The sequence below is a fragment of the Arvicola amphibius genome, chromosome 8, assembly GCF_903992535.2.
Source record: "Arvicola amphibius chromosome 8, mArvAmp1.2, whole genome shotgun sequence".
Classification (NCBI taxonomy): domain Eukaryota; kingdom Metazoa; phylum Chordata; class Mammalia; order Rodentia; family Cricetidae; genus Arvicola; species Arvicola amphibius.
Window position 1 is genome coordinate 15,643,074 of NC_052054.1, and position 17,496 is coordinate 15,660,569.

General features: G+C 44.5%; 1 protein-coding gene across 1 annotated transcript in view; it reads right to left on the reverse strand.

Annotated features, from left to right (window-relative positions):
• Mthfd1l (methylenetetrahydrofolate dehydrogenase (NADP+ dependent) 1 like) overlaps window positions 1–17,496 on the reverse strand; it is a 172,812-nt gene that overhangs the window by 88,707 nt on the left and 66,609 nt on the right. Inside the window, exons 17-20 of the mRNA XM_038340425.2 lie at window positions 16,359–16,435; window positions 10,086–10,226; window positions 9,517–9,585; window positions 1,867–1,978 (exon numbers count right to left, since the gene is read on the reverse strand). Of these exons, the coding sequence (XP_038196353.1) occupies window positions 1,867–1,978; window positions 9,517–9,585; window positions 10,086–10,226; window positions 16,359–16,435 (399 nt within the window). The remainder of the gene's footprint in view (window positions 1–1,866; window positions 1,979–9,516; window positions 9,586–10,085; window positions 10,227–16,358; window positions 16,436–17,496) is intronic.

Genomic DNA, 17,496 nt, shown 5'->3' on the forward strand with positions numbered 1-17,496 from the left:
AACCTTAGAGCCCATGTTAAAGTGGAAAGGGAGGACTGATCCCACAAACTTGTCCTTTGACCTCCACATGTGTGCCATGGCTACCCCCATCTCTCTCTCTCTCTCTCTCTCTCTCTCTCACACACACACACACACACACACATTTACAATACTTATTTTTAAACGGCCTTACTTTACACGCAAGGCATTTGAGGCACAGCAAGTTAACGTGCCTTGAAGAGTGTCCTGACTCTCCCACTGGGCAAGAAGATTACCACGGAACTCTCCCCTCAGACCACAACAGGATCAGAGGAGTAATTAGAAGCATGGTTGACATTTGTATAATTGCCTATGTTTTATAGACCCAGGACCACTGAGCCCTAGGAACGTTCTTGCTTCCTACTACCAAAAGGAGGCTCCCATCCCACAACGTCTAACCCTGCATCAGCACTACCTTCCTTATCCCACTCCTCATCTGATCCCCCTTCTCACTTTCCCAATGAGAACGCCACCAAGCCCAGGGTCTAATGTCCTGTCCAGGCCACAGGAGTGCTAGCATGCTTTGCAGACACCATCAACATGGATCTTTAAAGATATTTTGGCATGATGATGCATATTCTGTAAATACCTGCTTGGTAAATCAGAGCGCTCTGTCAGCATTCACCAGAGTGCTTTACGCTAGGAGCCCTTTTATCCACAGTCGATGCGTTAGAACCTCTTCACTTAAGTGCCCATCTACTCGGTATCTGCTCTTCCCCCAGCCTCCTCAGCCATTAGCTCGACAGCTATGTATGCTCCACCGAGCAAATGCACTTAGCGTGCCTAGTCACTCTTGCTGCGGACTTGGTGCCTAAGCAGCAAAGAACATGAGTGCTGCATTACACAGATCTTTGAAGGATGGAATTACACAAATCCTCATTTGATCCGGACTCTGTCTACAAGGGGATCAGTCTCAATAATGCTGAAAGAACACTGAGGTGTCACAGCCTGAACACGCAGATCTAGGCTCTTCTGCCCAGCGGAATTTTTTTTTCTACTAAAAGAACTCACGTTTTGAGCTTGACAAAAGGCCGATGGCCAAGTGAGAAGTAAGCAACTGTTATACTTGATTATGGACAGTTTCAGGATCACGGGAGCTGCCTGCTGACAGGGCAAAATCTGATAATAAAACCCTCCCAGTACGCTTCCAGGAATCCTAGTTTTGTTTTCGGCTTCTTCATAACTTTATCCTTCTGGCCTAAGACCATGACTAGTAACCATCGTGAAAACTCTATGGCAGGTGCCCCTTCCTGACAGCAGACAAGACGAATCCACCAAATAATCTTTGAACCTGTTATTGGTTGGGAACCTCCCTTCTATCAGGTTACAAAATCATGCCAGGATTCCAGGAAGAAACAAACACTGATTTTACTAGTACTATGATGAGCGCTAACAGCTCAGGCAGTGACCACGGTCTCCTGTGCGTCCATCACTGACAGTACATTCCACAAGGCCTGCCACTCGATCGGCTCTGCTAACCACAGGATCCCCAGTTCTGAGCTTTGAATGTGGTAGGTTCTGAATATGAATATATAGCCATTGGATGATGAATTAAAATAATTTCACTAGCCCCCACTTTATAGATGAGGTTCAAAGGTACTTAAAATATGTCCAAAGTCATTCAGTTGACATGTCCGAGAGCTCTGAAGAGCATCTCTGCTTGACCACAGAACCAATGGTTCATCAATATAAATGGCATTGGGATAGAACAATAGCGATCCAGTACCGAGACCCTCTCCAAAGAGAGGTATAAAAGATGGGATTTCATGTCGATACTCTATCCCAGCCATTATCTTTTCAGTTCCATCAGGAGTCTACAATCGCTAAACGTTAACCAAAACTACTTACCCACAAAGCCTTCTTCCCCGACCAGCTTCAGTGCAATTTTATCAGCTAACACTGAAGAGTTGCCATGAGCGATGTTAGCAAAGGGGCCGGCGTGCACAAACACGGGTGTCCCCTGCAGAAGAACAGGAACAAATTAGGACCATAAAGGAAACAGAAGAATGGACACCAAGCTTAACTTGGGGACTCAAGATGCCACAGAGTGCTCCATGAAAGTTAACCCACACATTTTAAGTCTACGTTGCATGCTCAAAGCACAGCGGCTCACAAGAGGTCTGAAAGTACTGCGAGACAGGAAAAGTGGAGCCAGGTAGAATGTTGGAATTCCAACACTTGGGGTAGAGACATGAGGATCAGTAGTTCAAGGTCATGTCAAGATGCAGGAGGGGTTAGAAACCAGCTTGGGCTACAGCTCAACCTAAAAATAAACACAAGCAGGCCTGGGGACACGATTCAGTCAGTAAAATACTTGCCACGAGAGCATGAGGACCTGAGTTCATGACCTCAGAAGCCACGTAAAAACTGGGTGTGGTGACACCGGCCTGTAACTTCAGCACACAAGAAAAGAGAAAATGGAGGGGGGGGGGGGCTAAGACAGGTAGATCCAGGGAGGTTGTGGGCCAGTTGGTCTACCCAGTTGACAAACTGTGGGTTCAGTGAGGAAAAACTGCCTAAAAAATAAAACTGGAGAGAGAAGATGCCCAGTATCAGTAGAGAGAGGAAGATACCCAGAGTCACCTGAGGCCTCCAAATACACTATGCAAACATGAATACATACACACATATGTACATACATACATACAAATAAAAAGCAAACAAAAAACAAATCCCTTTAAAATAAAACTAAAACCAAAGATATCCTGATTGACTCAGACACCAAGTGTGTCTCAGGTCTCCTTGGATAGAATCAGACTATGGTTAAGGCAGAGTGAGAGACAAACTCATGAAATAAGCGCTGGACCTTATTTCTTATTGTCCATATTATATTTTAAAAAATAATTTAACCAAACCCTTATAGTCTAAGCAATATTTTTTTCCCTGTAAATAACAATTTGTCAACTTGGGAAAAATCTACTAGCATTTATGAGGCAGAGGAAGGCAGATTTCTGTGCAGACGAGGGCAGTCTGTCTATACAGCCAGTGCCAGGCTAGTCAGGACTACATAGTGAGGAGAGCAGATGGGGAGGGAGACAGACAGGGAGAAAGGGACTAAGTGAGAGAAAGGGGGAGGAGGAGGGAGAGAAGGAGGAAAATCAAAGCTAGGCAAGGCAGCGCATATCTGCAATCCCAGCCTCTGGGAAGTTAAAGCAGGGGTGAGGACTGGGAGTTCAATGTCAGTATAGATTACATGAGACTTCTGTCTCAAACAAAGAACTGAATATGAAAAAAATATAACTAATAAATTATGGGAACCAGGACAGGCCAATTACATGAAGGACGAGACTGGACTATCGTTCTCATATAAACGTTGGTTTTTCAGTTTTTAAAAATCCCGCCTAAATCTTTAAAAAAAAATAGTCCAGCTATTGTCCATGTTAGAGATATGGCAATCATTAAGATAACAAAAGCAAAGAAAAAGAAAAAGAACAAACCATGGGTGAAATGTACCAATGATGAGAATGACTAGCTGTGATTGTTCAGACAGGGTATGGAGCCCAGGGTGGCCCAACCTGCTATATAGTCAGGGATGACTTAGAACTCCTGATCCTTCTATCTCTACTTATTAAATACTGGGATCGAAGCCAAGCACCACCATACCCAACTCTAATTTCCTATAACAATATATTTTAGAAAGCATACAGAGCAATGAGTTTCTTTATGACATTTAAGTCCACATAGACTATACTTGGCTTATGAGAGATTCTTACTAGTTACTGTCCTAGGTAGGGTTTTTATTACTGTGATAAAACACTATGATCAAAAGCAAGCTGGAGAGGAAAGGGTTTGTTCCGCAGAAAACCGTCACGTCACACTCTGTCACCGAGGGAAGTCAGGGCAAGAGTTCAAGGCAGGAACCTGGAGGCAGAAACTGATGCAGAGGCCAAGAGGACTGCAGTCTCCTGGCTCGCTCTGCATGGTTTTCTCTGTCTTAATTCTTAATAGCCCAAGATCACCAGCCCAGGGATGGTACTGCCCACAGTGAGCTAGACCCGCCCACATCAACCATTGGTGGGCCCACAGGTCAATCTGGTAGGGGCTTGGTTCCCTCTTCCAAAATAACTCTATTTTGTATCAAGTTGATATGAAATCACAATTGCAAATAAAGCAAAGGCAATATAAGGGACTAATTAAAAATTTTAGGCTTTCAACGACTTTAAATCAACCTAGTCAATATAATCATTTTTATAGCCTTTTTTCTTTTCCTTTATTGATGACAACAGGCTTTAGTTCTATCTGAAAATCATTTTCTCAGGCTTTATCCGTAGCCCTGCCAGGTTATTGGGGGGGCCGCTCAGATGAAGGCTTGGCTCCACCTGTGAAAATAGAGGCTGCCCTTTTGCTGACACAGCGGAAAGCAGGGAGGGATGTGGGGTGGGGGTGGGGCGGCTCGGAAGCATGAACATTCCCATGAACTACGATGGGCTACTGAGCTGCACAAAAGCAGGAAGACAGTTAGTGGAAGGAAAAAGAACAATGGTCTGAGAATAAAACAGCTCCTCAAAGCCATGATCTGAATTTGCTATTTAGTTTTCTTCCCCAAGTCCTGAGGAGAGTGAGGAACAGGATCCTGCTGCCTGGGGCATGCTGCTACCCTGGAGCAGTGCAATGAGGACAAAGTCACCGGCTCTATCCCTGGATGGCAGCTGGCTCCCCTCCTCAGCAGACCACAGCCTTCATCACTGCCATCTGTCAGAGAGGCGTCAGGCCCTGGTCTCCTGGTGTAGCCTAACGGGCATAGGCTTCATGATTCCTGGAATTATCACCCCAAGTTGCTGCTTAATCTAAGGCAGATCTATTAAAAAAGGAAAAAATCTTCATCTTTCACAGTGATTTTCTTATTATCTAGGCTTTATGGCTCATCGATCAGCAAGACTGTTTTGTGATTATATCTTTATTTCGTGTGTGTGTGTGTGTGTGTGTGTGTGTGCATGCATGTGCAGGTACATCACTCAGGATACAAATGCATGTTGAGGTCAGAGAATGACCTCATGTTTTGGTCCTAGCCTTCCATCTTATTTGAGACATGGTCTCCTGCTCTTCACGGCTCACGTGCCAGGTTAGCTGGTCCTGGATCCTCCCTTCTCCACCTCCCACCTCGACATGGGAGCTGGGGTTAGAGGTGATGTGATCATACTTAGCTTTTCTTTTTAAAGATTTATTTATTATGTATACAGTGTTCTGTCTGCATGTATGTCTGCAAGTCAGAAAAGGGCACCAGCTGTCATTATAGATGGGTGGAAGCCACAATGTGGTTGCTGGGAATTGAATTCAGGACCTCTGGAAGAGCAGGCAGTGCTCTTAACTTCTGAACAATCTCTCCAGCACCCACAATTAGCTTTTTATGTAGGCAATAAGGATTCAAAGGCAGGCCCCGATGCCTGCAGAGCAAGTGTTCTTACTCACTGAGCCATCTCCCTAGCCCTTCCATTTTGAGTTCTAATCAGCAATTACATATCTTAGGAGAACAAAAGGATGTTTTTTTTTTGTTTGTTTGTTTTTTCGAGACAGGGTTTCTCTGCAGTTTTAGAGCCTGTCCTGGAGCTAGCTCTTGTAGACCAGGCTGGTCTCGAACTCACAGAGATCCGCCTGCCTCTGCCTCCCGAGTGCTGGGATTAAAGGCGTGCGCCACCACCGCCCGGCCCAAAAGGATGTTTTGATATTTGTGCATTATGGAATGTTAGACTGGAGTTTGGATCCTGGCTATCTTCCACAGGCCTCCGGTAAAATCTTGGCACCAAGGGAAGGTGGTGAACCCCTTAAGAAATGGGGCCAAGTGGGAGGATTTTGGTACAGGGGAAGGGGCTTCCCCATGAGGAAGACTTCTGGGCCCTGGTCCCTTACTGTCTTCATGTGCTGGTTTGAGGGGAGCAACTTTTTCTGATCCAATCTCTGATCAGGATGTGCTGTCTTACACAGTGCCAAGACCAACAGGGCAACCAGACACAGACTGAAAACTCCAAGACCGTGAGCCTAAAGAATCACTTCCTCTGTGTACGTTGCTCATCTTGCGCAGTTGTTACAGTGATGGAAAGCTAACAGGTTACATTGGATCACCTGGTGCATTCTGTCTCCTTTCTGGGAACCGGTAACTATGGTTGACAGGTCTGGACAACTCATTATTCTCATCTAACCAGAATATAAGCCATTTGGTCAGTTTCTTTCCAGTCTGGTACTCATGATTTTGCCCTTTACCTCACATTTTATGATCTTGTGCAAAGTAGTTTTAGTTGGAAATCACAGAACCAAATAATGGGAGAGCAAGAGCTGACCTTTTCCTGACACGAGAAACCCAAGGCCCAGGGAAGCAAGGGATATAATCCAAGGCCACAGAACAATCAATAACCTCATTAACATTACAGTCCTGGTGTGAATTTCCCAGTTTGGAGTCTGAGTGGACTAATGATCAAAATGGTGTTATAGGATATTCAAACTCAGGGACAAAGACACATATTCAATGGTAGCACTTTGAGCTAAATTGTCTGAAAGATCTACTTAGAGGAATACGTATCTTGATTTTTACTTCATATGCAGAATGCTTGGGAGTCAATAGTCTCCATAATGGCTCTTTCCAGAAACTTCCAATTATTATTACTTCAATCTGGTAAGCAATTTGGTTGCTTACCAGAGTATCAACAGAGTATTATAATTCAGTACTGCTCAGTACTATAGTCTCTGGCCATGTGCTGCTGTAAGTACTTAAAACGTAGCGAGTACCCCTTTCTCAGAAACCTAAATAAATGCGACAGTAGAAAGGTGGCCAAGCAACTGAAATATTGCCTTTTTAATTTTATTAAACTTTAATTTATAATAAGGGATGTAGCCTGTGGCCACAATGGCACCGGGACTATGTGCTCTAGCACGAGGTGATTTCATCACACTGTCTGTGGCTCATCTATGATGAGGCTCATCTGGAATATCCAGGCCTTAACTGATGTAGGAGGTCCTTCTGTTTATGTGTTGCTTTCATTGGTTGAATAAAGAAACTGCCTTGGCCTTTTGATAGGGCAGAACTTAGGTAGGCATGGAGAAGACAGAACTGAATGCTGGGAAGAAGGGCAGACAGGCAGACGCCATGGAGCTCCTGCCTGAGACAGACGCTGGTTAGAATTTTGCTGGTAAGCCACAATCATGTGGCAATATATAGATTTAATAGAAATGGGTTAAATCAAGACCTAAGATTTAGCCAATAAGAAGTTAGAGCTAATAGGCTAGGCAGTGTTTAAATGAATACAGTTTCTGTGTGATTATTTCGGGTGTAAGCTAGCTGGGCGGCCGGGATGAAAAGAAGGCCCTCTCTCCTCTTACACCTAACCCTTCCCCAGCCACCTGCTCCTCTTAGTCCATGGTAGAACCTGGTGTGGATCATTATCCCCATATCTCCTAGGTGTTCCAGGGACAGCTAGGACTGAGAACTGCTAGCATCTCAGCCACCTGTAGTGAGGCAGGGAGTCTCCCAGTGACCTCCTATGACACTAGCAATAGGTGTGCCCAAAATATAACACTGTCCACAAATTAGATTTTTAGGCTGTTCATAGATACAGACCTTCAGTGTCATTGATTCCAGGGGCCCTTCCCAGATGACTGTCTGGAATCAAAGTACAGAGTTCACACATGCAAATATCTTAACCAAATTCTGTGCTTTGTTTTTTATTTTTTTTTATTTTTTTATTTTTTTCTTTGTTTTTTAAATAAGTTATCTGTTCAAATAATTTTAAAACAGCTAATACTATACATGAAAATTAGAAACGAGGTGAATGTACTAAGCGTTGCTTAGGAGAAAGCCATCTATTAAATGAAACTAGACTTTCAGCGTGGCCAACATCGTAGACTAAGTGATATCTACCTACCTACTTACGAGTTAACTTACTGTGCTAGGCCAAGGCCTTGCGTATCGGAGGCAAGCTCTCTATCCCTGGTCTTCTTCACACTTACCCTGTTCTGTGAGTTGTTACGGCCACCACTTCACATGGGCGGGGGGGGGGGGGGGGGGGGGGGGGGGGGGGGGGGGGGGGGGGGGAGGGGGCGGATTAAATAACTCACCGCAGGAGACAAATGCAAATGGCAAAGCTTCCATTCAAACTCAGCTTTACATCAGCTGAGTACAGGGATGGCTATGACCATCCCCCTTGTCTTTCTGCTCTGCTCTCCTGAGTACACACCCTCTGGCCACCTCCATCCCTCTTTCCCACTGCAGCTCAGTACACACAGTAAACTCCATCCAGTGACACTGACCACAGTGGAAATATTTTTCTCCCTGGCAGCTATCTGTGAAAAGGCCACTGTAGCATCTCTCACCCCCACACCTACTCTCTCTTTGTCAATATTAATATTATATGTATGAGTGTTTCGCCTGCATATGTATCACATGCATGCCTCATGCCAGAGGACTTGGTGTCCCTTGAAACTGAGGCTATTACCTGGGTGCTGGGAATCAAACCTAGTTCCTCTGCAAGAGCAGCAAATGCTCTTACCTGCTGAGCCACCTCTCTAGCCCAATATCTGTCTCTGTGCTAAACCCGAACAGATACTCCACTCTTTGTTTGGACCTCTTTGGGCTCAAATCCTAAAATCGGTTATCTAAGGAAAGGAATGAGCAATGGCTAAATCAAATGAATATGAGAAGTAATGTAGAAACTAGATTGTAATGGAGATACATACATACATACATACATATTGATAAAAACACTTCGAATCAAAGAAGCCAAGACAAAAATCTCAGTGTTTGTGTACAAGACTGTACAAAAGTGTCACCACCAAAGTGAGAAGATCATATATTCTTAGAAAACATTTAGAATTTACTGTATTTTACTTGGAAGAAAAAAATCAACCTACAATTATAAAACAGACAATTTCTAATTAACATTAGACAATGTCGGGTAAAATGGCAGTACCGTCCACAGACTCACTAGGTAGGGCTTTACTTTCCATGTTCCTATTCTAGTCAGTTAAGCCAAAGCCAAGACACAAGTCACACCAGAGAATCAGTAAATTCACTTTAAACTTTTGATTTATGTTTTTCAGAAGACCAAGAAATTATTCTGATACTCTGCCAGGCTCACGCTGGCCGGAAATATTCATATTGTCTACAGTCAATCCAATGAAGGCAAATGCTACATTATAAACAATTATAAAAGAAAACCAGAGCTGGGTCCTCAGTCAGTAAAGTCCTTGCCATAAAGGATCTGAGTTTTAATCCCAGAACTCAATTTAAAAAAAGGTGGCATGGTGGCACACTTATAATCCCAGTGTCCAAAGGGCAGAGCTGGGTAGAGCCCTCGGCTGGCTAGCCAGTCAGTCTAGCCTTCTTGGCAAGTTCTGGGCTAGTGAAAGACCCTGTCTCAAAAACTAAAGTTGATAGCACCCGAGGAGATAATACCAAAGGTCGACCTCTGACCTGTACACACATGTATGTATATGCATGCGGCATCCCCGCTCAACATGCACACATACACATGAAAAAAAATTCAATACAAAAAAAGGGAGACTACTTACTTCCAGGGTCTGCATCAGATTTGGTTTGATGGCATCTTTCATCAAAACTGTCAAAGCACCTGTCACCCCCTACAGGAGAGAAAAAGACGCATAAATTAGCAAGAGGACTCCTATGGCCATGCTGATTTTCCCCCTTTCCCCGATTCTTCTTCTAGGTGGGCATCCCCCAAGCTGACCAGGTACCTGGGATTGTTGGCTCTGCCCATGTCTCGTTCATCCCCGCCTGGACAAACCCTACCAGCCCAGCCTGGCCAACCCTATCAGCCCAGCCTGGCCAACCCTACCAGACCAGCCTGGCCAACCCTACCAGCCCAGCCTAGTCAAAGCAAGTGGGGATCAAGACAGACAAGGATGGTGAAATGGTTATGAAACACACGTCATGTGTTCTGGTCGCAGCCAGGTATAGACCTGTTATTAACACAAAGGAAGACATTCAGAAGCAGCGAGGTTTGTGCAGGAGACAATAGGGCATGTGGAACTCTTCAGAACCCCAACTGTGCACCAGAGTAAGAAGATCTCTGTTCTTCAAATGGACCCCGAGCTCCCCAGGGTCTCCGAGCGACACTCACCAAGTCCTCAGCTGTCACAGGCTGCCCATCTTTGTCACTGGCCACCACCATCCTTCCTAGCCGCTCCTTCATGTCGGCGAGGCTATCCGTCAAGGCCAGCACGGCCATGATCTCGCTGGCCACTGCAATGTCAAACTGTGCCTGGGAGAGCAAAGCAGATGCTGTGGCTAGTGGAGGAGCCACCGGAGGGACACGTTTCACAAGGTCTTAGCAGTCACAGCTGGGGGCTATCCCCTGTGGGAAGGTTCACACTGTTTTTTCTGGAGTGCACAGCACGTAAGGTCTTGTGCTCCTACCATCAAAGGTGGCCTCCCTAGGTTGTTCACATTGTCTAATGTGCTCTGCTGAATAGCAGTCAACTGGGTGAGGCCTGTGAAACCTGCTTCTCATTGTACCATGCAGCTTGCATGCTTCAGCCTGCTTCAGACTACCATTAAGTACTAATGTAGAGCACTGGTGTAGCTCAGTAGTGGAGTTCTTGCTTAGGACGCACGAAGCCTTGAGTTTGGTCCCTTTCCAAAGTATTAGCATTGTTATCTGTCTCCTGAGCATCTTTATCACTGAAATGTCTGGCCACAAAGGCAGGGACCATAGAGGAAGACTCCCAGATACCAGCAGGGACAATGGCCTGTGATGCCCAGTAGGTGTTTAGTGCATACTGAATGAACTAGTCAGTGAACTACTGGCTACCTCTGTTTATAGCAATTGGTCTGGGAAGAAGGTCACATTACAATCCCCTCCACTCTGTTGATCTCCTCTCTCTTCTTTTCATTGTGGTGGGAATTAAACCCAGGATGGTAGTAAGCTAGGCAAGCAGGCTAGCACTGGGCCACAGGTCCATAATACTTAATTACAACTCCTGTGTCCAGGGAAGAAGAAACACTGGAATAAGAGCATCCCGCCAGCTTCCTGTGCACAAGGCCCACTTCTTCTTGAGTTTCCTCTCAGCACAGTTTCGCCCAGCAGCTTAAGAATGACCTGGAACCGATTTGTGTCTGGTTCTGAGGGTATGGCTCCATCCTTCCCTAAGGCTCCCAGCAATGACAGCCAGAGTGCATTGACTTTCTTCAAAAAAAAAAAATTCCCAGGACTTCCTCCTCCACTCTCGTGGCTCAAGAGCACGTTGTACAGAGTCCAGTGGGAACAAAGGAGACAAGGAGGGTATGTTTCTTCCTGCGTACAGTCCAGCCGCTGGGGAAATACTGCACATAGCTACTTCGTTAAGACCCAACTTAATTCTCTGGATCCTATGGGGAGTGTGAGTCAGACAGGTTTAAGCTGAGAGAGAGAGAGAGAGAGAGAGAGAGAGAGAGAGAGAGAGAGAGAGAGAGAGAGAGAGGAGAGAGGAGATAGAGAGAGAGAGAGAGAGAGAGAGAGAGAGAGAGAGAGAGAGAGAGAGAGAGAGAGAGAGAGAATATGGTTCTGCCCTGGTGGAATCACCTTATGAGGTATTTTATTACCCATTTTCATCACTGACAGATGAGGAAATGAAGGCAGGAAGGAGCTTGCTGGCTCCTTCCTGGCTGAGATTATATTAGCCATTGATCTACTGAAAAAAATACTGCCGGAAAGCTAAATGCAGCCGTAGCCAATGACTGTATCCTCAATACAACTCATTCTAAAACGTACGTGATTTTTCATTGAATGATACCTAACTTTTAAGCACAAGTGTGTGCAAAAATGACCGAAACGTTACTATTTTCTGTGCATTACATGAGCCTGGAAATGCTTTTGCAATATGATCTATATAGCAAGCAACTTGTAAAATTTTTCATGTGTATACAAGCACTTCACTTGCAACTGTTTCAGTTCTAAAACTCTAAGGCTGCATCATGGTGGAGGCATCTAACTCCATCATCTGGGAGCATGAGGCAGGAGGATCATGGTTTCCGGGTTACCCTGGGCTACCTAATAAGTTCCGTATCAGTCTTCACTAAATAGCAAGACCATATGTGAATGCATGTATGTATGCACGCATGCATGCATGTATGTATGTATGAACATACCAATGCTAACCGAGTCAATCTTAGGGTCATTTACATAACTGAGGCAATTTAAGGATCATTGTTCCGCATTTTACTAATCAATGTGTTTGAGAGAGGAACGTTCACATTGCTTGGCAAATAAAATACTCCAAAACCACATAAAGGGACAAATGGATTACCACAGCTATAAACAAAAGGACAGTATGCCATGTCCCTCAGATTGGCAAAGATTTAAACAAAAGGACGGGGTACAATGCTCCTAAGTGAGTGGATTTACCTTTCCTGGAAAGCAATGCAGAAATTAAGCACTGTACAACACGCTGACTCTACAAGTGTATCCCTGGAAACCTACCCCCAACATAATACCAGACAAGTACATGCCTAGGCACAAACATGCTTACCATGTCCTATTTAGGAAAGTCAACCATAATAAATAGCCCACGTGTCCTTTAACAGAAATTGGTGAGCTAGTTGATGTATCTCTAGGAGCTAACACAGCCATTAAATCAGTGACATGCAGTTTTACCTTTATTAATGCAGGCTGACGATCGAGAGTATGAAGATTTAAACAAGCAATCAACCCTCTAATATAACCCTTTATTACGTTAAAAACTGCCTAAGCAATACGAAATATAAGCAACCTGCCAAGTAATTTAAACTAGTACTATGTATACTAGGCTGTCCTCGAACCTGCAGGGATCCTCCTGCTTCTACGTCCTAAGTCCTAGCATTACAGGCACGCACCACCACATGGAGTTACACTTACTGTCTTTGTCTTTAAGGCCATAGACACCATTTTACAGTGGCATTTGATCTTTTTATCTGTCAACTGTCATTTATTTATTCTATTTATTTGTCCAACAGATACCCACGGACACCAACCACTGACTGTGACAGATGTTTGCTTTAAGTACAGAGTACAAGGGGGAGTACAGGAGGCGACACTGATTTTGGGAGAGCATGCAAAATGGAATGACAGGAAGCAATTCAGATGTAGGATTCAGGAGAGGGGAGACTAGACACTGCAGCGTTATTAAGGTGGCCAGGGGATGAGCCATATCTGAGTATTAATTGTAGAATGTCCTTGTTAGATACAATAATCCGTGTTCTGTGTCCCAGATGACCATTGTCTTAAGTTTTCTGTGTGAGCCACTGTTTTAGATGGATGATTCTGATATTCAAGCGGATCAAAACTGGCCTGTTGCTTCCTTCACTGTCTCTGCGTGTTGTCAGCAACAGCTAATGGCCGCCTTGTTCCAGGGGGGGCTGTCTCCTATTCTCTCAAGTTCTCCTTCACTCTAACGTGTTTTCCGCTAGCTCTGTTGTTTTTCTCTCTCTGCAAAGCTCCCCTCATCATTCTCCTTCAGAACTCTGAGTGAATTTCCCCGAGGCCACCTGGCATTTGGTGTTGTTGATGAGAATTTTGATTCCTCCGTGAGTAATCAGGACCCTTTCTCTTTGGCAGCGTGGAGGAATTTCTTCTTTATTCCTTCCTGCTCTGAAATCTCAGCCTGATGTTTCTGGGGAGAGTCTTTTGTTTTGCTTTTCTCCCCGACCTGCAACCTTTCTGTTCTGTATTTGTCTTTTAAAAATGGAAACACTGTTTTGCTCAGACTGAGTTCTCATCCTTTAGTTCTTTGAATAGACTACACACTTTGTTCCAAGGTGCAGTGCTCTGTAGACGCCTACCTATGCGGCTAGCCTTTGTCTTCATGTATGTGTATGCGTGCACACGTGTGCCTGTGTGCACACGAGTGTGCACGCTCGTGTAGGTCAAAGGTTAGCATCGGTGTCTTCCTCAATTGTTCTACTTTGTGAGTAGTCTACCATGGCTGTATAGCAACTCCCAAGGACTCTTCTGTCCCTGCCTCCCTATGCTGGGGTCATAGGTACATGTCATCATGCCTGACTTTCCTTACATGGGCACAGGAAATCCAAATTCAGGTCATGTTTATGTACCAACTAAGCCATCTCCCTAGTCCACATGGTCATTTTTGAGATAGGATCTCTGTATGTAGCCAAGGCTGGCTTCAAACTTGTAATCCTGTCTTAGCCTTCTGAGTGCTGGCATTATAGTCATGTGTCACTGTGCCCTGATGGATCCTTTATAACTGAGGGTGGGAGTGTTTTGGGGATCAAATCTAGGGCATTTAGAACTTCCAGATATGCCCTTTCTGTCTCTTAAACCCTTGGATCTACTTTTTATTGTTTTATTCTGGGAATCATTTCTAGATAGTTCCTTGGTTAGAAGTCCCCTTCTACTTCAGCACCTTCATTTTTTACATCATGGTAAGATCTTATCACAACTCTGGCCACATCAGTGATCCGCCACTGGGTACTGCAGCTCCTTCCTCCCTTTGGGAATTCACACACCACTCAGACTCCGCCCATTGATCTCCTAGCTTGTTTCCTTGGGTATGTGAGCTCCTCTTTCCAGGACCTGCTTAGTTTTCATGCTGTCTATTTCTTTACATGTGAGGGCTTGAGGCCCTCTCTCACCTGTCTGAGTCACAACATCAAATATGTCTAGCTTTGTAACAATACACCAAAGGAGGACAAGCTGCTGTTGGCTTTTGCCATGGAGCCATTCCCAGGCCCATTGCTACCCTTTACACGTTTAACACACAAATGCCAAAAGTCTATGTTCTCTTAGAAAAGGGTCCCAGCGTGTTGGTTTTCTCTAAATGAATACTCCACTGGCACCTGCCAGGCAAGCAGCATGAGCCAACCGGTGACTGCAACATGAACAGTTCCCTGTGGGCTGGGCAGTGACCCAGTCTCTCACCTCAGAATCCCACTCAGATGCACGTGTATATGCTGTGACCAGGTACGTAAGGACTACAGTTAGGTTCCCACCCACCAGCGTCTAGGGATCATCCCCAAATACTAACCCTAAAGGGTGGCTTGTTTCTCCTGGTCTAAGAGCTAGGATGCCTTGCACCTCTGAATCAGAGGTCCCTCCTCTATATTCTAGGTTGTTCTCTCCATTAACTAAATTCCTTCTGCAAACTTTTGAGGAAGGATTATGGTTTTCTAGCACATGAAGAAGGATTGTGGTTTTCTAGCACAGATAATGTTGATCATGTGAAATATATGTGTGAAAGTTCAGAGTTTAAGGCAAGAAGGGAGGTACACAGTCTTCGCCAAGCTTCTTTATCCAACCTCACATCAAGTTTTGTTCCTTGCTTCTTTCCTCTCTCTTTCCTTCCTTCTTTTCTTTCCCTCTTTCTTTCTTTCTTTCTTTCTTTCTTTCTTTCTTTCTTTCTTTCTTTCTTTCTTTCCCTTCCTTTTCTCTCTCTCCTTCCTCCCTTCCTTTTCTCTCTCCTACCTTCCTTCCCTTTCCTTCCATGAATTTGTGTGTGTGTGTGTGTGTGTGTGTGTGTTATGCATGGGCACATGTGTGTGAGTTAACAAGGTGTTTTCCTTGCTCACATTCCATCTCATACAGTGAGGTAGCTCCAAGTGGCTCATCTTTGTCCCCTATGTGCTTGGGTCACAAGCAGGTCACCATGGCCACTGGCATGAATGAGGGGTGACCTTGAACTCCAGTCTGCATGCTTACGCAGCAAGGGTTTCGCTCACCCAGCCGTCTCCCCACCTTCACTTTTTAATTCAAAATCTATCAAAAGTTACCCAAATCCATTTGGTATGAGAAATGGCTATTATTATAAATGTAACTTTTTCCACTAATAAAAATTTAATGTAAAGCTCATAAATTAAAAAAAATACTTTCCAAAAAAAGTTTACTATAAAAAAAATTAGAAGGCTGTTGTGCCTGGCTAAAAAACTATGGAATGAATTTATATTTCCTAAGTGCCACTATCCCACATCAGAGACCCATTAAATGGAAGGAAGAGCTCATAAACCCCCTCCCCACATTGTCTGCTTTTGAGTAATAAGCTATTATCCTTTGAAAAATTCTCCATGCTATTAAACATAATAAGTAGGTGTTTGCCCTTTGGTTTATGAAACTCAAGTGATGTATCTGAGACTTCCACTTTTTCATTGTTATATAGCTGTTGTATTATGGTACTATTCCCAAACGAGTCTCCAGAAACACAGCCAAAAGCGCTCAGAAGAGGATGCTGGAGACTTCCTGCCTCCCCATGCTCTCATTTCCAGAGCAATCCTGGTACTCTCGACTACTAGATCAGTAGAGCAACTGGAAACCCACTCGAGACAGTGGGAGAGCCACCAACACTGCTGTTGGGGTAACAGAAGCAAAAAGCAAAGAGTGGAAATTAAGCCGAGGAAGGAGAGACACTTCCGGGAAGATGGCGCCACCTACCTGCCGGGAATATCCTTTCTCTGTGCTTCCCTGCCCGATAGTTATTTTTCTCAGAAATCGGTCATTGGTATCCAATACTGAAAGAGAACAGGTAGGTTATTCTATAAACAAATATGGACAGGCCATGCTGGGAGATGCTGAGGAGGGAGCAGAAATCAAGGTCTGGCTTCATTTGAAGAATCAAATGAGTGAGAAAGACACAGTCTAGTGGGAAGTGTCTTACTGACAGTGTATCAGGTGATGGTGGGCCAGGCTGGGTGTTTTTGATTAGGCAGCAAGGACCAGTAGTTCTGAAAGTGTATTTTCCAATGACATCTAAGTGATAAGGAGAAGTCAGTTTGGTTTCTCATACATGTAACAGTCAAATGGCCCAGTAATTCTACTCCTACGTGTTATTCAAAAACCTAGACACAGAGACCTGAACAGACGTATATGCACTCACATTCATAGCGGCTCCATGCACAGTGTCCAGAGAGTAGGAGCAATCAAAGTTTCTACCAAGAGATAAATGGACTGACTGACAATATATTGCATAGCATAAAATGAGCATTCTGATATGTGCCCCACAAATGTCCTAAATATTGTGCAGACAGAGAAAGGCAAATGCTGTACGGCTCTCCCTCCATGAGGGTTCTAAAGTAGGCAAATCCACAGACACAGAATACAGATGTGCTGGGGTCAGCAGCAGCGGGGATGTTACTGACTCATGGGTCTAGGGCAGTGGTTCTCAACCCGTGGGTAGGAGATTCCTTTCGGAGTTGCATATCAGACATATGCATAACAGATATTTACATTTCAATTCATAGCAAACAGTAGCAAAATTACAGTTATGAAGTAGCAATGAAAATAATTTTATGGATGGCGGGCTCCACAACATGAGTTATATTAAGGAGGTGCAGTACTGGGAAGGTTGAGAACCATTGGTTGAGGGCTTCTGGAGAGGGTGGTGGTAAGCTTTGGGTACAGGCAATGGTGATGGAGCAATCATTGCGGATGCAGTCAGTGCTAGCAGCTTACAGTCACGGATGGTCAAGAGGGTAACCATTGGCCACACATACTCTACCATGCTAAAAAGAAAAGCCAAAGGAAATGCAGCACACAGGAGGAGTCGGGCTGTGATTAGATCAGACACAGCTCT